The 25,494-nt window shown below is 52.2% G+C and overlaps 11 protein-coding genes across 11 annotated transcripts; 4 read left to right on the top strand and 7 right to left on the bottom strand.

Annotated features, from left to right (window-relative positions):
• Positions 1–563: 563 nt before the first annotated feature.
• On the bottom strand, positions 564–1,674 carry PV08_10608 (uncharacterized protein; the record flags this gene model as incomplete). Its single annotated transcript, XM_016384922.1, has 2 exons — positions 564–1,410; positions 1,469–1,674. The coding sequence occupies 2 exons, from the start codon at positions 1,672–1,674 to the stop codon at positions 564–566; spliced, it is 1,053 nt and encodes a 350-aa protein (XP_016231524.1).
• A 258-nt stretch (positions 1,675–1,932) lies between these two features.
• On the top strand, positions 1,933–3,162 carry PV08_10607 (uncharacterized protein; the record flags this gene model as incomplete). The annotated part of the gene is made up of 2 exons (XM_016384921.1): positions 1,933–2,177; positions 2,229–3,162. The coding sequence occupies 2 exons, from the start codon at positions 1,933–1,935 to the stop codon at positions 3,160–3,162; spliced, it is 1,179 nt and encodes a 392-aa protein (XP_016231523.1).
• Positions 3,163–5,790: 2,628 nt separating this feature from the next.
• PV08_10606 (uncharacterized protein) lies at positions 5,791–6,889 on the bottom strand (the record flags this gene model as incomplete). Its single annotated transcript, XM_016384920.1, has 2 exons — positions 5,791–6,745; positions 6,816–6,889. The coding sequence occupies 2 exons, from the start codon at positions 6,887–6,889 to the stop codon at positions 5,791–5,793; spliced, it is 1,029 nt and encodes a 342-aa protein (XP_016231522.1).
• Positions 6,890–8,748: 1,859 nt separating this feature from the next.
• PV08_10605 (uncharacterized protein) lies at positions 8,749–9,492 on the top strand (the record flags this gene model as incomplete). Its single annotated transcript, XM_016384919.1, has 1 exon — positions 8,749–9,492. The coding sequence occupies one exon, from the start codon at positions 8,749–8,751 to the stop codon at positions 9,490–9,492; it is 744 nt and encodes a 247-aa protein (XP_016231521.1).
• A 900-nt stretch (positions 9,493–10,392) lies between these two features.
• On the bottom strand, positions 10,393–12,177 carry PV08_10604 (uncharacterized protein; the record flags this gene model as incomplete). Its single annotated transcript, XM_016384918.1, has 2 exons — positions 10,393–11,979; positions 12,082–12,177. 2 exons carry the CDS (start codon positions 12,175–12,177, stop codon positions 10,393–10,395), a joined length of 1,683 nt encoding a protein of 560 aa, XP_016231520.1.
• A 2,003-nt stretch (positions 12,178–14,180) lies between these two features.
• Positions 14,181–15,173, top strand: PV08_10603 (uncharacterized protein; the record flags this gene model as incomplete). The annotated part of the gene is made up of 3 exons (XM_016384917.1): positions 14,181–14,599; positions 14,649–14,715; positions 14,790–15,173. 3 exons carry the CDS (start codon positions 14,181–14,183, stop codon positions 15,171–15,173), a joined length of 870 nt encoding a protein of 289 aa, XP_016231519.1.
• Positions 15,174–15,429: 256 nt separating this feature from the next.
• PV08_10602 (uncharacterized protein) lies at positions 15,430–16,153 on the bottom strand (the record flags this gene model as incomplete). Its single annotated transcript, XM_016384916.1, has 2 exons — positions 15,430–16,038; positions 16,100–16,153. 2 exons carry the CDS (start codon positions 16,151–16,153, stop codon positions 15,430–15,432), a joined length of 663 nt encoding a protein of 220 aa, XP_016231518.1.
• A 676-nt stretch (positions 16,154–16,829) lies between these two features.
• Positions 16,830–18,636, bottom strand: PV08_10601 (uncharacterized protein; the record flags this gene model as incomplete). Its single annotated transcript, XM_016384915.1, has 4 exons — positions 16,830–17,306; positions 17,368–17,501; positions 17,559–18,223; positions 18,284–18,636. 4 exons carry the CDS (start codon positions 18,634–18,636, stop codon positions 16,830–16,832), a joined length of 1,629 nt encoding a protein of 542 aa, XP_016231517.1.
• A 666-nt stretch (positions 18,637–19,302) lies between these two features.
• PV08_10600 (uncharacterized protein) lies at positions 19,303–21,121 on the bottom strand (the record flags this gene model as incomplete). Its single annotated transcript, XM_016384914.1, has 4 exons — positions 19,303–20,053; positions 20,117–20,247; positions 20,296–20,567; positions 20,620–21,121. 4 exons carry the CDS (start codon positions 21,119–21,121, stop codon positions 19,303–19,305), a joined length of 1,656 nt encoding a protein of 551 aa, XP_016231516.1.
• Positions 21,122–22,129: 1,008 nt separating this feature from the next.
• PV08_10599 (uncharacterized protein) lies at positions 22,130–23,528 on the bottom strand (the record flags this gene model as incomplete). Its single annotated transcript, XM_016384913.1, has 6 exons — positions 22,130–22,207; positions 22,263–22,898; positions 22,966–23,069; positions 23,123–23,226; positions 23,308–23,445; positions 23,500–23,528. The coding sequence occupies 6 exons, from the start codon at positions 23,526–23,528 to the stop codon at positions 22,130–22,132; spliced, it is 1,089 nt and encodes a 362-aa protein (XP_016231515.1).
• A 737-nt stretch (positions 23,529–24,265) lies between these two features.
• On the top strand, positions 24,266–25,282 carry PV08_10598 (uncharacterized protein; the record flags this gene model as incomplete). The annotated part of the gene is made up of 1 exon (XM_016384912.1): positions 24,266–25,282. One exon carries the CDS (start codon positions 24,266–24,268, stop codon positions 25,280–25,282), a length of 1,017 nt encoding a protein of 338 aa, XP_016231514.1.
• Positions 25,283–25,494: the final 212 nt, after the last annotated feature.

Here is a 25,494-nt window from a genome sequence, read left to right as displayed (position 1 = left end):
TGCCGCCATCTTCTGTGATCGAAATCAGCCATCGGGAGTCGACAGTCCGGCAGTTCAAATCATCACCCAATGTTGTGATGGGTTTCATGATGGGGTAATGCGGGGGATCAGACTGGGAATTTCCTCGACGCAGGAGGCCAGTAGATGAAGTATGTGTCCTGAATCGGCGACCTCCAGGTTTTCTCCACTGCTAGTGCCGTTCCCATGACCGGGCTTACCGACTTGTCTCCAATCTTGACACCTCAAAAGAGGCGACGATAGGAGAACCTGTGAGCATGTCTGGGGTATATCGCTGACGAAGGTAAGAGGCATTCACGAGCTGATACTTGAAAATATGCGTAGGTGAAACCCGGTCGGCAATCGGTGTGTATGTGATTTGGGCACACGTCCAAAGAAGGCCTCATTTAGTCGAAAGGGGGTGCGGCACTTCAAACGCTGCAGACAGCTTTGAGTTAAAAAAAAAGCTCCTGTGCCCGGGTTCTCAGCCTGCTTGAGGGTCGATTTGGGATGTCACCCGAAGATGGAATTCGTAGGGTGCCTAACATAAGGTTGATCTCTCTCGTTCAATGGATGGCAGCATCAACGATTCGTCTGCGAATATTGTCGAGAACACTGAGTTCGTCTTGACCTTCGACGCTCATCTCGGCGTCGACAGCTGCCTCATAAGCCCTGACCACGGTGTCTTCATCGACTCTGACGGCATTCTCTGCGAGAATCCTGATACATTCGGCAATTCTGGCAATCTCTCTCCTGGTACCCTCCTCGATGCTGTCATTCTGACTTGAGTAGATGGAGCTGCTGACCATATCGTCAAGATTCGATATACTGACACCTCCACTCATCTTGCCTTGATCCTCGGCTTGCTCAATATGCTTACTTAACCAGACATAGCCGTTGACTCCGAGGATGACATCCACATCGCCGCCTCCTTGAGCGCCACTATTAATAGTAAAGACCTGTCTTCTGCTGCGCACGACGCCTCCGCCGCCGCCAGTGCCGGAAACAGAGAGGAAAGTGCCATTGCGTAGTTTGCCATATTTCAGACTTCGTGTATGTAAGCTGGCCGTGCCATCGCTACTTCCAATCTGTTGAACCTCCGCGACCAGTAGGTCCCCTTCTTGAAAATAGTTGCGCATCTGAAGTTCGTCGGCGGTGGTTCTTCTTCGAAGCACACCGCCGGGCAGATTGATAGAGGAGAGCGGTAACTGTGCCAGCAGTGGTGCAGCCACGTCTACTTTCCACCTGCTCTTCTGGACTTCGACAATGCGCCCTACAACAAGGTCGCCAATCTCGGGGTTATAGCGTGCTCTTAAAGGTGCGACGGATAGTAATTTGTTCGTCTTCAGCAGCGGTCCTGCGAGGGTAGCAGTCATTATCGTTGAAGAATCATTCATGTAGGTACCATGTCCTCTGCGCCCTTGTTAGAAGCTGTACAGTGAACCTAATAAAACATTGATTTCACACGTACCGCATCCATGAGGATTCGTCGGTAATCACTTCTCCAGGGAGGACAATAGTCCGTGAAGTCGAGGAGGATAGACGGGCGCGTTTGGAGGGCCGACTGGGCTCGTCATTCATAGATTCGTCGCTGTCTGATATGATGTCCACGTCTTGGGCGTGTTTTTGCACCGGCGCATCATCTTCCGAGTCTGGTGGAAGGACGGCGAGACCCATGATGACTGTTCAACTGCTTAATTATGTTTCCTGTCCCCAAGTCGAGTCTTTGGATTTTCGGCAGACAAAAGATGGATAGTTACGGGAAAACGTCGGGAGTCGATCATTCACGTGCTGATAACGTTCTTGGCTCGGATATCGCGCATTGCTGAGGTCATGAATGGCGGCGGCAACTTTTTCTTGCTGCACGCTATGTATTTTATCAAACACTCCTCGACGTCCCCTACCACATCTCATTAATAACTGATCATACCAAAAATGGTTCGCCATAAGAAAGATAACTCTTCCAAAGCGAAGAAATACTCTACGAAACCTCGACCTCCGCCGCGAGCCTCAGGACGAGGCGCCGACGAAGGTGGCGGTGGTGAACGTCCCCCTTTCAAGGCAGCGTGCTGGGATTTTGGACACTGTGACGCGAAGCGATGCAGCGGGAAACGTCTAATGCACTTTGGGATGATGCGCGAGTTACCCATCGGCCAGAAGTATCCCGGAGTCGTTATCTCGTAAGTCCGGTCCGCCGCTCCATGGACTGCGTGAGTTGACAGTGCTCACAGACCCAACGCTAAACGCGTACTATCCCCAGCAGACAAGGAGCTACTAGAACAATACGGGGCAGCAGTGGTCGAATGTTCGTGGGTCCGAGTAGAGGAAATTCCCTGGTCACGGATCGGTGGGAAATGTGAACGCCTCCTCCCCTATCTCGTTGCCGCAAATCCTGTCAATTATGGGCGGCCGTGGCGTCTTAATTGTGTCGAGGCCCTTGCGGCGTGCTTTTGCATATGTGGACACCAGGATTGGGCTGAAATCGCTCTGCAGCATTTTCCCTACGGAAAGCCGTTCTTGGAGATCAACTCCCAGCTGTTCAAGCGCTACGCAGCTTGTCAAAGCGAGGATGAGATCAAAAAGGCCGAAGAGACTTGGTTAGCGAAGCTAGAGAAGGAATACACCAACAGCAGACTCAAGGGACCGTCAGACGAAGGCGATGATTGGGCCGGAGGCAACCTCAACAGACGGGAAGTGTTTGACTCGGATGAAGAGGGTGATGACGACAACAACGAAGAGTCCGAAGAATCCGAAAATGACAATATCACACATCAGCAAGGTGTGTCGTTGATGCCTCCTGATACAGACGATGAGGACGAAGAGGCGGAGATGGCTGAGATCCGGCGAAAGATACTTGCATCGAAGCCTTTTAGTGACTCTATATCAACCGAGGCGCGGATGGGTGACCCGCAACAGCCGCACCTTGAGAAGCAGAGCACTGACAGCGGTTTGGGTTCGGCGATCCCAGAGTCAGCGGCAATACTTGTCGACTCTGACGCTGAGTCAGGCTCGGGTGAAGAAGACTACGACGACTTTGATCAGATCGCCAATGCCACGCCTGTCACTGATCGGATAGGTATCGTGGCACGGGAGAGACAGAAGAAGCTGGAGCAAGCCAGTGCGTCCTTTTCGCGGACCATAATCTCTGCACCAAAGAAGTGGTAGTTCAAGAACATCGAGATTTCTTTCTGCAGACGAATTCAGACAGAGTTTCGAGTTTCTTCAATGGTGTGCTACTCCTTTCGGATGAGATGATACCCCCTTTCTGTTCCGGCCTCCTTCGAATTTGCACTTGCACTCGCACTTGGAATGCAAGGATCCGAATCCGTCTTCTCACACAAGAGAAGCGGCTTTGTTGGCCCGTCGCCGCTCTACACCGAAAAAGTGCTAGTCCGGAACGCGATTCTCTCTGGAGTAACAAGCAAACAAGGTCTGAAACGCGTGGCTTGCTGGCTTCGTATGGATGAAGACACCTTTTCAGGACTCGCGTGAGGTAGGTAATACCAAGGGCGTACATCCGTCCTCGCCGAACGACAGGGGGGCAGACACCGGTTCAGGAACCCCGGTTATGAAGCAGTCTATCTCCGCCTGCGTTGACGCCGATCAGAGTGGCTATCGTATACCGTACGTACTAGTACGTGTTATTCGATGTGCCAACGTCAACTTAGGATAAGTCATGCCGGGGATGCCATCCGTACTACCCGGGGTATCAAACATCCACTTTTACTCACTCCGAGCCGATCATGCAGACATTCAGTTACTTACTTTTTAGCAGTCGACGGGACAATTCCAGCCCGTCGCTTTGCTAACTCTGTGTAGAGGTTTCCAGATCACACTTGACTTTTTCCAGTGCCTCTGTCTGACAGAGTTTGACATATGAAAGTCACCGACTCGCGAGGACTGAGATTTGGTCACTCTGCACGAGAAACGTTATGCTAGTGAGGGGTGGGGACTCTTTTTTGGTAGTCTAAGAAGACCAGATCCGACGACGTTTGCACTTCTCCCGTGGAAACATATCGCCATTATAAGAACCTAACGGGTCACAGCTTCACTGTACGGTGATGCTTTTGTGGAGCTGGTCTGAAATACCAAACACCGACAAACCTGACCTGACACTATTCCCGAGACCCTGTCTAGCTAGGTTGTCGCATCTGCAACTAAAAGCCAGGGGTACCTGCAATACTCGTGGCTGGCTGATGTTCCTAGCCCAAACTATCAACTTTGTACGAGTAGGAACATAGGTAGGGACGAGGACGGGTTTTTGGACTCCGTTATCATACCTCCGATCCTAGATCCAACCTTTCCACGGACCCTCTTCTACCCCAGTACGAGTTTGTACTGGCGTCTGGGTATCTCAACCTACCAAATCATGGACAGTGGTGGTTCAGGGGTTGTCTCAAAAGCCACAGCTGGCCCCATCCCGTGGAGCCTCAAGTGGCTATCCGTCTACGGTACTGGGACGCCATAATACCAGTTACTCATCCTGGCAATGGCCATGGGGGCCTTGCCGCGGGCACAAAATAGGTCTAACGTACGAGTAGAAGATAGTCAGAATCCTTCCCTCGATACCGAGAGACATAGCCTCGACGCAAGTGGCAATTGCGTGCGCCAGTCTGCCCCGGCCTGTCTCATCCGACCAATACTACTGCTCGCCGTTCTCAACGGGTTTGACCAAGTCAGAGAACGCGAGTAATTTCACATGCCACTTACTTCCTGCGGGGGTTGTGAGTTCGAGTCAGGGCTCGTGTGCGTTTGACGATCGCTCAACGGCCAGCAAATGCTAAGCGAACCCTTCTGGCCCATAACGGTTTCCTTTATCAGTTCACCCTAGACACTCATTCGTCCGGTTACGGATTGTCCAGTTGTACAATGAGATAGGGATTCGAGACTGACGCCCTGGTCTGCCGTCCTATGAAGCTTGAGCTTGTAACAAATTCGAATGAAAGCAGACCAGTGGGTCACCGTCCTCAACACTCAAAGGATGTCGGGATTCACAAAGGGTATGTAGCTATAACAGAGGGGTAACTTTTGACATGTTCGCTTGCAAGCGAAAACCGCTTCCGCGAGACCCCCAGTGTACGAGGTACCTGATGCCGGTATGTACTAGTTAGAGGGGTAGACGGCGAGTAAGCGAGTCCGCCACTATGTCCCACGGAATGCCGCATATGCAAGACTGTGGGTTCTGTAATACTCGAGTAACTGAGTGCTCGTAGGTCTGTAGGGCAAGGGTTGGAAGGGTTAGGAATTACTCAACCAAACCGGAGAAAAACACCGTTGGCCTCTGACTGGTCTAAATTATACGTACAGCCCAGCCCCTGCCCTGCCTGCTCTGCCCTACAGGTCGAGTCTCTCGAACTCGAACGGATGGGATTGGAGTATGAGTACCTACGTGTACGGGAACGGTACCAGCATGACCACGACCACAAGCACGTTGAACGGAGTATGTGTGGTATGAGTTGCAAGGCTAACCTCCTTTTCGCCGCATAGCACAGCTGACCATGTAGGAAGGGATGTTGGCAAGAACACGTTAAGTTAATATGTACAAAATCTCCATACCAGGACCATACTCCATAGTGTCATCGGGATACATTCGAGAGCGCCAGAGTATGACAAGGATAGTGAAAGAGGGTTGAGAACACAAAAGTCCGCCAACGCCAGCGTCCCAAACGTCTCTCGTCTCTCTCTCCCCCCCTCCCTCTCTCTTTCCCGGTAAAATAGAGATGGAAATATACAAAGACAATCTGCAGCTTTTTGAAACCCCTCGTCAACAGAGAGGTTTCGAGATGTCAGACACTAGGGAGCCGAGGAATAGACGGCAGCCAACGAACCAGGCCATGGTGAAAGATAGCCATCACCTTTCGTAGGGGAAAACGTTTGCTGTCCAGGAAATAACGACCCGTTGACATGACCACCATGGTGGCTCTTGAAGGTCATTGCGTCGTTAAAAATGCCCATTGAGACAGATGCATCAGAGTCGGGCATGCCGCAGAAGTTTGCGTCTAGAAACGCATCGACGTTCAGATAAGATTCGACGTCGACTCCGTAGCAAGTATGATTATTGGTCATTGTCGGCGTCGCCGTCATGCTGTCAAGATTTGTTGACCGGGACGAAGCGGACGAGGAATAGTGTATACCCTGCGGCGGAGCATCTACATTCATGTCAAAGCCCATGTCGGCCGTTGTCGCTGTCGTCGTCACCTGGGTGAGCGAAGGCACTGAGCTCATCGCAGAGCCATCGTACGATCGTGAGGACGAGGAGAATGAGGATCGCGTAGTCGTTGGTGACAAGTCGCCCTGATCGTTCGGTGTAGAGCCCTCTGCGGTGGAAAGCCTTGTCAAAAGCTGGTGGTGGTCCTGGTCAGGACCAATCTCCTCAGCCGAGGAATCGGCGTCCTTGCGAGTCTCTCCGGCAGCCATTGGTACAGTGGGATCTTCATGGCCCGGTCCAATCAAGCCCAGACCATGAAGGATGGCATCTGTGGTGACTGCCCCCATGGATTCATCGGGGACGTCGCCTGGAAAATCACGGCGACGTCGGCAAGCCCAGTATAATCGCTGAACTGCTTCATCGTAAACATCCCGCATGCGGCAGTAACTGTAGTTGAAGCCTGGGGTCAGTGGTGGTAGCTCAGAAGGACCAACATCGTGCATCAACTCACTAACTTCTAGCATCGCGTCCCCTTCGAGCGGTGTAGGTGCAAGGAGAATCGTTCGCTTTGCAAGTCTTGCATCTCGATCCTCCATCGCACTGATTTGTTAAGGTACCAGGGTCAGAAACGATGCCTCAAAGTCGAAGCAGGAGACTGAGGTTCACATACCTTCGCCTTCTTGATCCTGCAACGGTCACAGGCACGTCGTGTCCGGCGCTTGGAAGTATCGCCTCCTCTCCCATTGATATTAGACTTGTTCCTCGACATCTTGATTGCCGGGTTCAAATCGTTGTTTCTCAAAAGTCGGTATGTGTCGTCGTGTTGATTCGTACTCCTACGTAAGCCGTCTTTTAAGATCTCAAAAGTAGTTCCTGGGTCGAGCAACGTATAATAAAGAGGCAAAGACGCTAGTGTTGATTGCAGATGAATGGGTCCTAAGTATCCCTGCACATGAGGACTCAGTGGCCCTCCTTTACATCACGGGGAACCGTGAGCGCAACGACGCAGGAGGGTCAGGAACATGTCCCACGAGTGGAGAGGGGTAGGACTGCCAGGGTACCAGTACATTACGATTTGCAGCTAGACGCCCACATCAGTGCATCATTTGAAGTCATAGTCATGGACATAAAGAGAGATGTCTATTCGCGCGTTGCTGTTGTCAGGTTAGGGCAGCAGAAGCGCCGTTGGACTTGTAGTCGAGCTGACGCCGAACGTTAGATTCGATAGTCTCAGTCGTGGAGCCCAGCTGTGGTGTGAGTTACGACACAGGGTAGACACTTTCGGCAAACTCGTGGAGGGTGCAAGACTGAACGAGGACGGCATAGCGCGGATGCGAGTATCGACATTGGGAGTTGGCGCCAGTGGTCAGTCGACGCAATCCGTCGAATGAACTGGCCGGTAGCGATAACGAGCACAGGTGCCTAGTTGTAGAGATGATCTTCACGAATCGAAGATTCTGCTGGATTCTTGTTCCAGCATAATAACAATGTTGATCCGTGGAGTCTTGGTTCCCCATACTCGTACTACGAGAACTGTATGTAGGTTTGCACACTCAGACTAGGACCCGCTAGTACGGCGCACTGACCAATCACGGAGCGAGGGAAGTAAATCTCCCTTCGACTACGACAGACACTACGAGCCTCTGACCCCTGTACCGTGCTGTGCGCAGCAGCATCTCAATACCGACTGGTGCAATGCCCGGAGAAAATTGCCAGTGCCTCGATCCTGCACAACTCGCGTCGCTCTGACGTCGACCTCAGTCCACGCACAGAGATCTGCTTTCGCTCTGTAGCAAGTTAGTGTTATCAGACCGGCGCTGTTGTTTCGCCGCTGCGGCTCACGCGTATCCTGGCTCAGCTGTTATGGAATCACACTATCACGCGAAGGTGGACCGCTGTCCGGAGAGGATATCCTGGGTCGTCGAAGCGCTAGTGAGGCTCATCAGCCAGTTACTTTGCTTTTGGGTATCGCATCCGGCTGCTCGTACCTTGTTCGTTCTCGACATATCATCGAGCATTCATCGAGCCTCCAGGGCTCGCGTGTCGGACCCTACTCTTGCTTTCAACAAAGAGCAAGCCTTACGAGGTCCACAGGGTGCCACGCCGGTAACATGCCCGTTAGATTAGGTAGGCTTGCCTGGTACGCAAAGCGACATCTCTCAACTTGTGGACGGCCTTTCTGTCGTTTTCCCACCCCGCAACACCGGATTGTATGCACGAATCCCCTGGCGGATAAAGCCCCCGACCCTGATATTACTGTCGATCGCAGTCGCTGGAAAAGAATGGCCTAGACAACCAGCATGTGGCGGGCAGACATGACGACACAAATGGCAGTCGAGCTCAAAGGGTATTTGAGGTATTCCAGCCCTCTATACATATTCCTCTCTGGATTGGCTTCCCTCAGGCCTCGTCCAATTCAAAATTCTTCCGTGGCTTTTCTTTTTGGATGGTTACAGAGAGACACACTAAAGTGTTTCTCAGACCACAAAGCCAAGTTTACAGCCTCCTGCTCAATCAGCAAGAGCATCTTGCAACCCGGATACACATCAAGCACATTGGGACACACTTCATCAAACTCCCTAGGCTGAGTCAGCCCGACGATCATGGGTACGCAGTCAAGCTTCTCACAGCCGCCCATCGACGAGATCAAGATGTGGCCTTTCGAGCTCGGCCCAGATGCGTCCGTGGCACCACACCAGACTCTCCATTTTAACGAACTCTTCATGTCGCCGGCTCACCACCCGGACCCATTCTCTCAGTCTTCGGCAGCGGAGCTGTCGTCGACGCTCCTCCCCGCCGCTGAGCCCATGGCCAATTTCATCCACCCGCAAGAACTGCACGTCTCGTCGTCAGGATCCGAGTCGTCCCGGTCCCCGCAAAGCCAGCACGGCTCTCTGGACCTCACCCACCGCGGGTCGTTTGATTCTTCTTCTTCTTCTTCTTCTTCATCATCAGTAGCCACCGACTACCTTTCTCTGGACCGCCAACGGGCGATCCGACGACTGTCGCTCGCCACCTCGGACCTGTCCAACGACACGTACAGACCTCGCAATACGCCCGCGCGACCGCGCAAGTCGGCGTCGAGTCGAATCACACCGCGCTCCCAGAAGCACGCCCGCGAACTCGAGCTCAACCGGAAAGCCGCCACCAAATGTCGAAACCGCCAAAAGGCCTTTGTCGAAAACCTCCAAGCCCGCTGCAAGCGCGAGGAGGAGAAGATGCACGTGCAGACCTCGCTTCTCCATGCGCTGCACGATGAAGTTGTCGCTCTGAGGAATGAGATCATGAGGCAGAGCTTTTGCGATTGCCAGTTCCTCAAAGGCGCCGCGAGCGTGCTGTTGACATAGCTGTCTTGTCACTCAACTCGGTCTGTCGAGCCTGGTCTAGGAGGCACGGCTTTGCTCCTAGATTTTGTTTTATCGTCTCGTCTCTTTTCTCGCCGCCCACGAAAACATGAGGGGATGATCAGGTGGATCGTCGTTCTTTCGACTTGAGAGCCTGACTAACTTAGATCCTGAGCCGGCACGCAAACAACATTGTATTTCTATTGGAATTTCCAGTACAACCACCCCGTGTTTCCTTTTGACTCATGGGGGGGTTGCCCGAGGAAAATTAAAAAGCAAGGAGTCAGTATTGAAGGAGAGTCGAAACGAAGGCATTTTCGTTCTTGTGTTGATGTAGGCCCGTTAGCAGGCGGTACTCGTGTGGGACCCGGAGCTTGGGATGGGATGAGAGGGGATCATTCGAAAAAGCGATTTGGGGTCCTTCGTTCTGTAGTGAAGAGAACATTAACCGTGCTAAACGTCATGTATACTATTGCTACCCATGCACCCATCTACCTTCAGAGCCTTTTTTATCTCCAAGACAAGACAATCGATCGCTCGTACTCGGCAACCTCATATGGTATCTAAGAGGCATGTGCAGTGAGTTCCCCTGCCCCCGGGGCCCCGGACCCCGGATTAGTCCTGATCTAGTTTTAAGGTATACATGTAAAGAGCAGGTAGACGAATACAAGTACGGGACCCTTCGAAATGATGGTGACCTGAAGCCGTCTATGATCCCGAGTAGGTGTTCTGAAGGTCTGTTATCTAGACATCTAAAATCTACCTACCTACCTACCTACCCTGCCGTTGCGGGAACACCACGACTCGTGCTTTCGTCTCCGTATGACGTTCTTCATCGAGTAGACGCCGACTCTGATATGCTCCGGAGGTGCGCTACTTTGGGCACTAAAATCATAACAACATTCACATCTTAGCAGCAGCGCCCGCCCTCTCTTTCTTCGCCTCATCTCTCAGGATCCTCTTGAGGATCTTGCCCGAGGCGTTCTTGGGTATCGCATCCACAAACTTGACCCCACCCTCGAGGCGCTTGTACTTGGACAGCGCCTGGCCCGCGTACTCGACGACGTCGGCCGGGGTCAGATTCGAACCCTTCGCCCCCGGTCTGCGCACGACGTAGGCACGTGGGGCTTCGCCGTCGAGCTCGCTCGCTGCGGGGACGCCGATGACGGCGGCGTCGACGATGTCCGGGTGGTTCAGCAACACGGCCTCGATCTCGGGCGGGGCCACCTGGAACCCGCGCACTTTGATCATCTCCTTCTTGCGGTCGACTACGTACCACAGCTTCGTGCGGCCGTCGCAGTACATGACGTCGCCGGTGTGGAAGAAGCCGTCGCGGTCGAACGTCTCGGCGTTGGCCTCCGGGTTGTCGAAGTAGCCGCCGATCACCGTCGGCCCCCTGATGCACAGCTCGCCCTGGACGTCGTGGCCGGAGATGTCGCGGCCGCGGTCGTCCACCAACTTGACGTCGATGCCCGGCCTCACGCGGCCGACGGACCCCGTCTCGTCGTCCTCCGGGTAGTCGAACCACGTGAGGATGCACGTGCTCTCGGTCATGCCCATGACCTGCGTGAACGGCGCCCCGGGCCTCAGGTACTTGCGGATCCCCGCCTGGGTCTCCTTGCTCAGCGGCGCCGCGCCGGCGAGCCCCTGCCTGACCGACCTGAGCGAGTACTTCTGGATCAGGGGCGACATGCAGATTGCCACGGCCATGGCGGAAACAATGTACAGTTCCGTCACTTGGAACCGCTCTATGTTTGCCAGGAAGGGTTCCAGTTCGAAGCGCCGCATGACGTACGACCTCTCCCCGTTTTTGAAGGCCGTGGTGTGCACGCGCGGGCCGACGGCAGCGTGGAACATGGGCGCCGCAAAGAGATTGACAATCTCGTAGGGTCGTTTGGGACTGGAGATGCCGTAGACCAGTTCATGCTGAGCTATCAGGTTGAGGTGCGAGGTCATCGTCGCTTTGGGAAGACCCGTCGTGCCGGAGCTCGTCAGACGGGCCGCCGTGCCGGAGCTCGTCAGACGGGCCGCCGTGGTGTTTGCGCACACATCGTGGCCCTCGAAGCGCACCCAGTCCGATTCACCGTGCCGTAACAGGTCGTGCCAGCTGACAAATCCGTCCGGACAGGTCTGGCTGGGTTGAGTGTTGAAGATGCGGATATTGTAGTCGGGGATGCCCGTCCCTTTGGCCGCTTGCAGCAACGACGCCAGCAGCTCGGGTTCGCAGATGAGGAACTTGGCCTGGGTGATCTTGACGTGGTGTTGAAGCTCGAGCGGCGTGTATCCTGGGTTCGTCCCCGCGAAGATGGCTCCAGACCCGATAATGGCCAGCACAAGAAGAGTGTAGTAGATATCGTTGAACGAGTGCACGATGACACAGTCTCCTCGCCGCACGCCCATGTGACGAAGACCTGCTATGATTTTCCGGATCGTTGTACGGGCGTGAATATGTGAGATGAAGCGCTCTGGTTGAGAGGCATCCACGAGGATCTGGGCTCAGTCAGTGTCAGCATCACGATAACTACAGGGACCTATTTGCCGAGAAGTCGAGACTTGGCACATAGGCTCAGTGCGAGGTGCGAGTTATCTCACCGGTTTGTCCACATCGTAGTCCGGGGCGTCAAAGATCCAAGAGAGGATGTCTTTGGTGGGCAGTTCAGGTGCCGGCTGAGCTTGGAAGAAGACCATGGCACCCAAGGGAACATGTACGAGTATTAGGTGTCGGTACTGGCGCTACAATGTACACAAAACAGAAGAACGAAGAGCTATGAAGTCCAGATGAAACCGAGAAGCCCGTGGACGGCCTGAAGGATTCAACGAGGTAAGCATCATGTTGGGAGGGGTATGTAGTATGGAGTGTCTACCCATGGAGGCGAGATACGGGTAGTACCCATAATATGTGAGATCTTAGCATCAGGTACCGAGTATAGAAGTCCGCAATAGGGGGAGATCAACAAGTACAGTAGGTGATTCTGTAGGGACCTAGTCAGACCATTTGCCTCGGAGAGACTCCGTTACCCCGTACTTCGCGCTTCTGCTCGTACTCGCAGTGTACGCGTATACTCATTTCACGCCCGCTCACCTGCACCGTCTCTGCCGTCAGCGTCAGTTGGGTACCATATAGATTCAGGTATTGCAACGGCCACCGACCTAACTGGGAAATGATCCGTCGAGAAAACCACGGTAGACTGGCCGAGTACATCTTTGGGCTCTCGCTGACCCACGATCACTGGTGATCAACACTCCCCGCCTCCTTCACAACAATGGTGCTGACGTGAGTGGAAGCTGAACAACAAAACATTGACACCTCTACCTCTCTTACAGTGGTTCTAGACACCGCCCTCCCCTTTGCGGACACATTGCAACTATTTCTCGCTGACGCCAAGGAATCAGCGTGATGCGCTGTACTCAATATGTTATTCAATAGCGTACTCTAAAACTTTCTCCAATCATTGACTTGCAAATTTTCCTATTTGTATGTATCTTCAAGAGGGGTATAGCTTTATGTCATCTAAGGTGCTTGTTTACTGGTATAGTCATTCCCGAAACCATCCTCCCTCTTCAAGACAACGCTGTGACTTTCTTCAGTGAGAGGTTAGGGAATGAGTGGATCGGTTTTTGCCAATGATCAATAGCGCTAACAACCCTTTTTAAAGAGTCCAATTCTAATCACGTGTTGCCTCCCGGACAAGATTGAGAGTGCGCGCTTTAAACTCCTGCCCCTCCCCAAAGCCCGAGATTTATTAGGATAGAGAACCAGAGACCTAAGGTACTGTCCTATTCCCTTTAGGAACGGAACGCGCCTCTCTCTTTTTCGCAGAAGATCCGGATTAGGCGGGGTGAAGTAGAGTGAGGAGTTGTAGGCTGTCAGATGTGCGTGTTCCTCATGAATGACACCTATTCGTAAAACATGAGCTCTGCTAATACTGTAATAGGTAAGCAGAGGTCACCTTGTTTTAAGCCTGGGGTCAGCCTGTGATGAGCCTGGGGTGAGCCTGGGGGGAGCCTCGGATAAGTCTGCGATCAGCCTTGCTAGGCAGTAAGGGAGGCCTTCTGAGCAAGCCTATTAGGTTTCAGTTTCGCATAGCGCTCAGTGGCAGTGCCGATTTCAGCTCAGCCTTACTGATAAGTGTAAGTGGACATTTTGTTACTACCTTACAGTAGTTTCCTGCGGCCATTTAGGCGCTAAGTTCGATAGGTTGGTTGTACAGTACGAATCAAGCACTGGCTGCTTTGAAAAGCTACTTATGTAGCGTAGCTGAATAACATTCTTCGTGACTCGCGCCTCACTATCGTCACAATGGGTTGCAGCCTAGAGTTCATTTATTCTGCGCCTTTTTACCATGGCAAGTAGTATAAAAATGATCACGCATTTTCATCAATCCCAAGTATCATGTCCTTGAAAGTTCCAGACAACCATGGCGGCTCCCTCACAGCATCTGCATACACAATCAGCAAATCCCCAAAATCACCGTCATCGCAACAGAGCTGACGGACTTCAGACCCTTTGTAAGATATTTATCAATATGAGATCTGATAATATTACAGATGTCTAACTTGTATCAAACCTTCCCGAAGATCCAGGGAAACCTCCTTTCTCCATCTCTACTGAATATGGCCCTCAGATACAAAACCAAACTCTCGAAGAGCTTGCTTTCGCTTTATCCAATATTGATCAATTTGTTCTCTCCATGGCCAGTCGGTATTGTAAAGCTCTAGCAGAGCACGGTCGACCAGATAACAAGAGGTCCGATATCGTTGAAACGTACCTTCAGCAGATCGAGGATGTCCAACTAGGACGCCGGAAGTTCAGCGCAGAATATTTAGAGAGCAGAGAGCTGCTGGAGTATTGGGACTTGGTTCAGGCCATGTATCGGGAGTTTTTCAATGACCACCCCAGCTACACAGAAGTCGGAGGGGGGAAATTGAACGAGCTCGAAATCTTTGAAAAAGACGTAGAACAACTAACTACTACGTTATTGGCAGCAGTGAATTCTGGGTCACTCAACCATGATGGCCGAGTCACCATTCGACGGAGATGGTCGATTTTAGACAGACTGATGCAGGAACATTACTCCAGAACTAACACAAAGAGAACTTCTCTTTCATGGTAATACCACTTTCCCGAAAAAATTGCAAAGCTTACCTATTATCATTAGGTCTGATATTGCCAGCCAGTTTCGGGAAGCACGAAGTCCAAATGAAAGCAAGGAGCTCAATGTCGATGTGAGTTTCCCATCCGTCTCTATTATTTTGAACATGACAGCCCATATTTGTTCGCTAACCCTTTTCACTCAAAGTGGACATCGACTTGTATGTGGCTTACCTTTACCGCCACTGTCATTGTTGCTCTTCCTACGTTCGCTCTTGCTTTTCAATACTCACCTCACGCGCGCGGATCGACACTCGACGCCGACTTTTGGTTTCTTCTCCAATCCTGCAGCATGCAATTTCTCGGGTTCCTAACTGTTGGTATACCTATGTGGAAGGGAAAATTGCTATCTGTTCATGTCTGGTATTGGACCTGGGGTTTCATCGGCTTGGCAATGAGCTGCACGCTTGCGGCGCCGTTCATATACTGCAAGCTGCGCACAGAATGGAGCGCTTTCTTGGTGATAGTCGCAGGGACCATTCAAGCGTTTGTGACTTTGCAGATCACACTCATCGCGAATCACAGTCTATAGCGATGAATGAAGACAGCATAGTTTGACTAGCGGCGTGTGATGTAGCAGGCTAGATATTGTACCGCTGGCCGAAGAAAAAAGCTGGTTGAATAACTAAAGGGTGGAGTCCGGATCTCCGCGATGTCTGTAGCATTTCCCCTCCTCGCTACTTTTTGCGTGAGAAAGTTACTATGTGTTAGCAACGGGGAGGGTGTGCTCGGGAACAGAAATACCACGAACATGATGCATGCACCCCGAGTCGAAGTGACCTGCATAATCATAGCGACTTGACCAACCAGATGGCGCCTTCAGTTCTGCCTTGCTCTCCCGACACGCCATCGTCGACAACAGCAGGGAACCGTGTAAACCCTACACGGTCATAGAACTTTCCAGCGTTGTCATTCGTCGCAGCCATACCTAGATGCACGCCCTTTGCGCCTTGCTTCCGGGCTACGTCACAGAATCTTTCGATGAGTTGTTGACCGTAACCTTTCCGCTGATACTCCGGCAGGAGGTCGATGTGCAGATGCGCGGGCCAGGACTTCATCAGCTCGGGCCAGTCTTGATGCAGCATGCCTTCCGGGTTGAACATGATGTTTCTGAGGGCATTCGGCAGGTTCTCACTCCATCCCACCGGTTCACCTGGCCGCGGCTCTTCGATGCCTTCTCGCTCAATGTACGGTATGAAGGCAGCCCGGTACTTAGTTACAAACGATGGCGTGTCGCAAACACCCAGAAGATATCCCACCGCTCGCCCGTTGCCGTCGTCCAGAACGAAACACGTGTCGGGTTGCAACGTGTAGTACGGCCGACACCAAAGATAGGACGCATAGTGCAAAACTGGGTCTCCTGCTGCTCGCAGGTCGGGTGCCGCAGTCTCCCTGAACTAAGGTATATATAGTCAGACGTGAAGCCTGCTTGGTGCGTGTTTGGTTTGAGCAGCTCACAATATGGACCATGGCCTCCTGGTCCGCCTCCACGAACGGGCGAATAAAGGCCATCTTTGGTGAGTAGGATTCACCACGAGCCAAGCGGATAGTCAGCCTGATAGTCAGCCTGCAGAGCGGTAAAATCCGTATTCAGAGGCAGCTCGCTGACAGAGTAGTCATTCATGAGATCGCCATAAAAGTTCAAAGACAAGAAAGACTCTGTGTTGAGTTGTTGGCGGGTCGTTCGCGAGCCTGTTCTCATGGAAGAAGTTCAGCCTCAGATAAAACAGAGAAAAGCAGATCCAAAGCCGAAGATACGGCGAGCTTCTAGTTAGCATGTGCTCTACTGCATACAAGTACGTGATGATTTACTCTGTACATCGCTTAGTGCTCGCTGGTGTTTATTAGCCGGGAATATTTGATTGTTGAGGCGATTAAGTTTAGGCATCACCAGATCAGGCCCGGACATACTTGTTCCGACCTGCGACAGTGGTTTAACTGTTCTTCCGTACACTATATGGTATACCAACCTACAGGAACCGACCTCGCTTCTAGTAGGATTAGGCGTGCTACAGCCCAGCCGATTGTGACAATGTCTCTAGCACGGGGCCTCCCCACCAGCACGCCTAGGGAGGTCGCTTCAGTTCTTGGATTCCAGCAGACAGCCGCGTGTGTCGGCAACTTTGCAGGTATCATTCTTACTACCTCGGAAGTGCATACTAACCTCTTCCCAAAGTCAAGAAGAGACTTAGAACTCGCCCTTACTATCCTGACCCTGGCGCTTGAAATCATTCCCGTCAACATTGTTTCCATCAATGATGTAAACACCGGCGTGAAGGGCTTCGTTCCGCCTTTGATTGAGCAGTTCAAAATCGATATGTGGGCCGGTAAACACTCCTCTCTTGGTCGTAAACCACAAAATCACCACAAAGCCAACCAGTCCCACCGTCACCACTGACACATAGCTCATGTTCTGTGGCGTCACGGGCATGGTCGTAGGGAAACAGTATAGGACGTTCAAGAAGCACACCCAAGCAACCGCCAGCCCGTTGACAAAAGGCCCAAGTCTTCCGAGGTTGAAGTATCGCTCAGGCAAAACCTTGTCGCGACCTCGATAGAGAAGGATAGCTTGTGGGATGATACAAGAGGTCTGCTGGAAGATGATCGCAGCGCTGACCATGGCGGCGAAAGCGGTGGATGAACCAATGAAGATGACGCCGTAGATCTGCACCAAATGTGAAAGTGAGTTTGGTATTAATACAAACAGTTACAGGACAAAAACTGACCGAAATGCAGATTCCAGAAAGTACCATGGCGTTGAGAGGCATCTTGAACCTGGGATGCACATGGGCCCATATGTGCGAATAAGGGAAAGTGTTGTCTCGAGACACTGCCCAGAGAGTTCGGGAGCACGTTGTTGCTAAAGACTCAAGTCAGCTTTTGGACAAGCCCAAACTCAATAATTCTGCGGACTCACCATTAGCCACAAGATTTGCAAAGAAGCAGAAGGCAAAGATGGCCATGAGGACAGAGGCTGCCGCGTAGGAACCGGTACCTTGGTAATAGATTTCGACCAAGGGCAACCCAGTAACAGTGTCAAGAACGGCCTCAAGGTCGGTGATGGAATACATGAGTGCCGCAGTGAAGGGAAAGGCAGTCAACAATCCCATTGCGAGAGGGTACAAGATGACTCTGGGCACATTTTTCGAGGGATTGTCAATCTCTTCCGCCAAATGAGCACCGCAGTCAGACCCGAGATAGCTGTACACGGCGTTGCCAATCGCCAGCATAAATGCCCACCCATCACTAGACCAGCCAGTACTGTTGGTGTTGTCGGAAAAGATCCATGATCCCGAGGCGTGGTGGTCGCGGGCGACGACGAACAACGTGATCATTGTGGATGTGAGCGTCACCACAGCCAACACAAATATCATCTTGTTAAAGAGAGGCAAAAAACCAGACCCGAACACGTTGATGGCGACCGCCAGCCAGGTGAGTCCAACGTAGATCAGGTATTGCTGCCAGTGCTGTGGAGTATAATTGGGATACCAGACAGTCACGATTGCCAGAATCATTGATGCCACAAAGTTGGCGACCGAAGCAGCTCCAAGCCACCAACCAAGAATACTGATCCATCCATTGCTACAGATATCAGGTGTCAGAGAATGTAAATCTGGGATCGATGTGATAATGCAAACCTACAGGAATGATGCAAACGGCTTGTACTTGTCGCTGGCCACCATGAAGGACCAGTAGTATTGCGCGCCAGCGACGGGATATGCTGAAGCCAGCTCTGCCATTCCAGCGGCGACCACCATAGTCATGCATCCGGCGATAGGCAGTGACCACAGTGTTCCAGCAGAGGAGGCTTCCGTCAAACTGATTCCGATAGAGGATCCGGCTCCTAACCAGGTGCAAGTCAGAGTGAAGGAAAGGGCGCCAAGAGACCACAGAGAGAACTGTCGTGGCATGACCCTCTTGTAGCCCGCCGCCTCAAGCTCGAGGTCGTCCATGCGGCCGACGGGGACGTCGGTATTTGTGATCTCGTGATCCATGGTCGGTGCCAGTAGAACTTTGACACGTCCCAGTACAAGGGGCTTTCCGGTGATGTCTTGCTGTATTTTGTTGAGCTTTGTTGTTTGTGAACCAGGCTTGCGTCTCACGAAGTGGATTGAGGTTGGGAACCAAGATATATATCGCTAAGATCAGTTCCTCTCCGAAGCGATGCCCATGAGGTTTGCGTGCCGGCTGCTCCTATCAGTCGCTACAGTACTAAACTGGGTAATATTTTCTGGCATCGGCAATGAACAGGCCTGGGAGATAGCGAGAGCATCCATAACGGGGAATACATCTGCTCTGGACTTGATCACTTTGATAAGTTGAAGACCCAGGAGCCTCACAAGCCGCATGATAAGACGAGGGGTGTCGAATGAGGAATAATCATCTCAAGTACCGCAGGGGACGAAGTCGAGAACGCTCGAGGAAGAACAGTAAAAGAAGGGCAAAAATTTGCCCATATAGGAAGGCGAGGTAGACTCCAACTGATCAAAGGCGGCTGGCTGGGCACAAGTCTAAGAGACTCGAAGACGGTCAATACTCGTGTGGCGCATCAATCTCGGCTTCTTAAAAGAGTAATATTTTGACCTTCCGGGGGAGGGACCCACGCTTCCATCCGCGTGGCGCGCCAGATACAACAGTTCACCCAAAGCAGGCCGAACAACCTAGCCTAGGAGGACCTGCATAGGCAATTCGCTGCTTTCGCCTGTTGTGCCGTTACCGTTGTTGAGACCGACTTTGAGGCCCCACCAATATGATCCTCTTGTTGATGAGTCCCAGTCTCCCCAAATATCTTCCAAGAGGAATCTGGTAGATTCAAACATGTAGAATCGGGCTGCAGCACTCCAATGTTTGCAGTATTCCCGTATAAATGCACGATCTTGCTCGTCGCTGACTTCCGACCCAGCCAAGAACACAGGCAGGAGAACCTGTTTCTGGATGAACGATCTCCGAGAGATGCAGCGTACATGGTCAAGAATGACACGGGTCAAGTGACTGATCACTCGAAGGCCCATCGACTCTTGCGGACGGTCGAACACCCGACAGGTGTAGAGAAGAATCGCATGCCTCCAAGCTTCGATACAATGAAAGCGATCTCGCTGCGCATCGATATCATCTTCTGCGAGCCCAATATCTATCAAAGTTGCATCTTCCTTGTTGACAAAGTCTTTGACCTCGGTGATGACCTGGTCCACGGGAGTTCTGTCAAATATTGTCCATTCCATCTGTTGAGTCTTCTCATAGATCGACGCCAATTTTGCGAGTTTCGCCATGGCGACCACGAGTTCGATCGGGCACCCATTCAGTGCAAAGAATGACCAGTCTGGACTGTCACCATGCTCCACCAACATATCGAGGTAGGACAGTGGAAGGTGCAGGTCATCTCGAGATATGAAGGCGAGTGTGACGTCCCACCTGCGATCAAGGTCAGTGGTCACAACCATCAACACATGCGCATACTGGACAAGAAGCTATTACCAAACTAGGAATGCGATTTGTGCCCGTATGCGAGCGCTCCTCTGACTAATTTGTAGGGCATTGGCAGCCTCAAGGAGCCTTCGAGCCCCATCCAAGTGAATACCCCAGGTCCCCAAAGCAGACTGGGTGAGCTTCCAGAGTCAGCACGGGCAAAAGATTTTGGTAGGAGTATTCCTTACATCAAGACTGACGATCAAGAGAAGTCCATCTAGAAGGGTGAATGGGTCTGACTGACAAAGAGCTTGGGCAAAGAGTTGGATAGCCGTTGAACGGTGATTGTGTACTTGGAGGGTCAGGTCTGCTCGATTGGTTTGTTTTGCAAGATGCTGTGAAGCCATGGCCACTATGGCGTGTAGAAGGAAGTCGGACTCTCCTCCGCGGATTTTGCGGACCCGGAATGGATTAATCGGACAGTCCATGGTGAGAGGGAACATGGAGAATTCTTCATTGTCTAGGGAAGTTAGTCGCAATTTGTGAGCACTATTCCGCTTCGGAAGACCTACACATTGTAAGTATTGATTCATATTTATGCGCAGTGTCTTGGTGGAGAACACCCATAGCAAGATGATACTGTTCACCGGTGATGTCTTCATCGTCCTCATCCATCAACGAGTACGTGGGATGTTCGAGTGGACGTGGGCTGAAGCCTGCTGCAAGGTGGCCGCCCAAGAACAATTCGCCGTTTCCCGACATGGCAGGGTGTAACATATTCACAGCATTTGTGACTTGGGACAGCATGGTAGGCAAATGAGACATAGCACTCGGTGAAGGAGGGGAGTCCGACCAAGACATCTCACTTGTGGTGCCACAGAACACGTCTGAAAACAAAAAGACGGTCAGTGACGAAGGAGAACGTATGAGAGAGACCGGTCGTACCGTTTTCAAAGGATTGTGATATGCAATCTGGACGGTCCAGTTCACAAGCTTCTCTCGTGCAAATGGATAGATTAGTTGTCGTTCCAGGGCTCGTGAGCCACGATGAGAGATGTATCTCTGGCAGTTCATTTTGGCCGATCAAGTGAAGCTCCTCACACCCGTCCGCGATCGATAGGGACTCGGATTCTAAAGTAGGCCTTTTTGGCGTACGCTTTCTCTTCATTCGGCCTTTTACGAATTTAAAGCCACGATTCTTCCTCGTTGTAGCGTCATTTTGGTGAGCCGTTGAATATGATGTTGAATTATCAACACCAGGACTCTGTACTGAATCCTCTGCAGGCTGAGAAATTTCGACGTCCTTCCAGACGAGTTTCGTAGCGAAGCCGCCACATCTTTGGCGATTGGAAAGACAAGGCCCACAGCGTGGCCGCTGGCGGTCGCAAGGTCTCCTCAGAGCCGCACATGTATGGCAATCATGCTTTGCGAATCCGAGAGAATTCGTTCTTTGACCCTGGCTGTTGACGGTGGTTCTAGTGGCTGAAGATGCCATGCATGCAGTCGAGTGGCTATGCCGTCCTTGAAGCGAGCAGGGCGCTGCTGAAGCGCAGCATTCTTCGAATCGTGATGTTTGAAGAAGTGATGAATCCAGATGCTGATAAGTTGAGGTGCCTCCTCGGCAGTGGCGGGGTTGACGGGCATAAAGCGTGGGGACACCTAAGGCAGGTGTAGGTTCACTGACAAACTTAACTAGTTAGTTAACTCAGATAGGCGGTGCTAACTTAGTTATTAGCTGGGCTAGATGACATTTCCCCAGGCCTTATCAGGTGGCCTAGACCACCCAAGGAAAATAGATTTACGACGAGTACGCGGGAAGCTACCTAAGTAGATAGAGGCTTGCCACCCAACCTTAGGTACCTTAGTTAGCAGGAATCCTGACTTATAGGCGGCGTTCGCCAACTAAACGTCTGCAGCATTTGGGAAGTAATTAGGCTGACTCATGGCCTGGGTACGCAATCTCCCCCTATACTCTTGATCCAATGACTTTAGGTAAGTCAGGCTGTGTAGCTGCAAACATCCATCCTTTTATTGCCTCAAGTTCTAGTTAGACATGATCAACTCGGTTTCACATTCCCAGCACTACAGCCGTGGTCGGGGCTGCAAGGCCTCTTCAACCAGCTTCACCGCCGCCTCAGCACATCCATAAGACGATTGGTACTAGATGACCAGTCAGTGTTTCCGTTTCTTTCAATGAGAAGGCCAAATAACTTACTCCTGCTCCTCCGGCGCCGTAGTTATGCACGACCCAAGTGCCACCAATCTTCTCCTTTTCGATCCTTGTACCTCCCTCTCTCACGGGTCTTAATCCTACCCCATGCCTCACAATATCGAGGTGTTCGATACCTTTACCTCCAGTTAAGGCAGGATTCAACTGGACTGCTCGCTTCATGATCCGCACAGCAAGACTTGGGTCAACCTGGGAATCCCAGTTGCCCTTCTGATAGCATCCACCAAGGATGGTTCCTCCTCCAGCCGCACGAGTCATCATATACCCAGCTTCATCCTCTCCGTCATCGGTACCGGAAACGTCAACCATTTTGCCGGCGTCATTGCGTACGACGACGATCTGTCCCCGAGCCGGCACCACAGATTTGTCCTCGACGCCGCCCAATCTGCACGCCATCAGGCCTGTACAGTTGACGACGAGGTCGACTTTCTTGGATGGATGAACATCCGGCAAAGCTGCATGTGAGATGTGTTTGAAGACTGCTCGTTTGAAGACCACTCCGTTCTTGAGGCACTGCGAGACCAGCCATGGCAAATATATCGCTGTGTTGATGCACACCGAAGTGAACACTGTCCCACTATCGACCCCGGAAGGAAGAGATTCCTTGGGGAGGACTCGGAACTGCTGTGTGTGAGCAAGTATCGAGTACGAAGTTTTATCTCGTGGGAGCGCCAGGTCCGACACTTACACTAGGCACCACATCCTTGAACCACGGATTCGGAGAAAGCAGTTCTGCAAACCAGGTTGCAGTCGCCGTGCCGAGATCTTTCTTGCGACTGTAGATCTCGCATTCTGGAGGGAAATCTCAGCTTCGAGCGCATCAATCAAGAGCACGAATTTCATACCTTGGAAATGCACCCCAGCGTCAGGGTGATTCCGCGCCAGATCCTCTAGAGGTCCCCAAGTTGCTTTATCCCATTCTGCAGCATCGGTACCACGAACAGAAACACTAGCGACGGGTCAGGCGGAGGGTTGGCGGCGACGAAGGGGAGAAAGAGACGCATCAGAGTCCACGTCGATGACCACTTACGGCATATAGTTCGCTCCAGCCCAGGGTGAAGCATATTCGATATCGTAGTCGCCGGGCATGTGCTTCGCTGCTACCACAATTTTATATCCTGGCTTTCTCGACAAAAGGAGCGCCGTGGTCAACCCAGCTACTCCGGCACTATGCAGACAAGTTAGACGGTGGTTAGACTAGCTGGTGTCATCAAGGACATACCCAACGACGACCACATTCTTTTGTGCCATGCTGTGTGAGTGTCTTGAGTGTAGAACCCAGCACTATCGAGCATTCAGTTCTAGAGGCAGCAGTAGGGATTTTTTTGATGTGGCCTGGTCGAATCGCGGATTCTTATATCAATGTCGCCGATCTCCGAGGTTTCCCGACGGAAAGCTGGGAGATATGATACGCAGACACGCTCATGCGACAAACAATCGTCCCAAACACGGTATCGAGTTGAAAGAGCGTCAAGTGGTATGACTTCTGCCAAAGCCCTCTGAGAGGCACGGCCGATGTCCCATTTGCCAATCACTCATCAAGTGCGGCGTTGCCCTGCGCGAGTACCCTTACCGGATCCTCTGATGGATTGGGAATTTGATCAATCGAGAAAAATACCCTTCTAGGAAGGTGAGTTACAGTAGCGCCCCTGGGCCTGATCTCTCGTCAACGACATCTGGACTCGTACAGCTTCTTTTGCCTCCTGAACATTGCCCGTTCAAGTAATTGAGGAGACCGTCTTCTTTTTCATTGAGCGTGCAGATCTCGTGGCCGGACAGTGTACGGATGCAAAGTACTCGTTTTTCCAATCAGTGTTCAAAATGCATTTAAGTCCCAGCGATTTCTCGACACTGCCGGAATGCATTCCTCAGACTCGCAACCATCGAGACAGACACCAGCTAGTTCTTGAGCACCATATCCGGTCTGGACTCTATCCTCTCAGGATCTAAGACCACCTAACAGGTTGAAGGCATAGCTCGAATTCAAGATGGCGACCATGGAGAAGGTCTTTGCGGCATACAACGCACGCAAAGCCGCCCTCGAAACGACCTTCGAAACCAACCGCTTCGCACGAGGCATAGCCTGGGTGGAAGGAGAGCTGGTCCCCCTCTCCGAGGCCCGCATCCCTCTGATCGACCAGGGCTTCATGCACAGCGACCTGACCTACGACGTCCCGTCGGTCTGGGACGGCCGGTTCTTCCGTCTGGACGACCACCTCACGCGCCTCGAGACCAGCTGCACCAAGATGCGTCTTCGGTTCCCCATTCCACGCGACGAGATCCGTCGGGTCCTCGTACAGATGGTCGCCAAGTCCGGGATTCGCGACGCGTTTGTCGAACTCATCGTCACGCGAGGTCTCAAGGCCGTGCGAGAGGCCAAGCAGGGCGAAGTTCTCCAGAACAACCTGTATCTCTTTCTCCAGCCGTACGTGTGGGTCATGGAGCCCGAGATGCAGCTCACGGGTGGGACTGCGATCGTGGCCCGAACGGTGCGTCGAGTCCCGCCCGGCGCGATCGACCCGACCATCAAGAACCTGCAGTGGGGCGATCTCGTGCGAGGGATCTTTGAGGCACGCGACCGTGGCGCAGATTATCCGTTCCTGACGGACGGTGACAGCCATTTCACCGAAGGATCAGGGTTCAACGTCCTCTTCGTCAAGAACGGGGTCATCTATACGCCGGACCGGGGATGTTTGGAAGGCGTGACGCGGAAGAGTGTCATTGACGCGGCGAGGATGCTCGGGATCGAAGTCCGTGTCGAGATCGTTCCTGTCTCTCTGGCGTACGAGGCGGATGAGGTGTTCATGTCGACCACGGCCGGAGGGATCATGCCCATCACGCGGCTTGACGGAGAAGCTATCAATGGAGGCGAGTTAGGCCCTGTAACCAGCAAGATCTGGGATAAGTATTGGGCCATGCATTATGACGACACGTATAGTTTCAGGATTGATTATGAAAAGGGGATGCAGGCCGAGGCTGTGAATGGATTTGCGAACGGGCATTGACATGGATATTATAACATCGACATCAACGAGGACATTTCCATAAAATGGTATACCATGCATGGCAAGCTCAGTTGAACCAGAAGGTCTCGTCAGCCGCCATGTTCTTACTGTTCGTTGTGATATCGAATGTCAACCATACCTGTGTAGCAGTCACTTTGCCCTTCACTCCTACATCCCTCAACATCCTTGCACGAGCGTCCATCACGATGAAA

The sequence above is a fragment of the Exophiala spinifera genome, assembly GCF_000836115.1.
Source record: "Exophiala spinifera strain CBS 89968 unplaced genomic scaffold supercont1.8, whole genome shotgun sequence".
Classification (NCBI taxonomy): Eukaryota; Fungi; Ascomycota; class Eurotiomycetes; order Chaetothyriales; family Herpotrichiellaceae; genus Exophiala; species Exophiala spinifera.
This window is presented reverse-complemented; position numbering and strand designations above follow the sequence as displayed.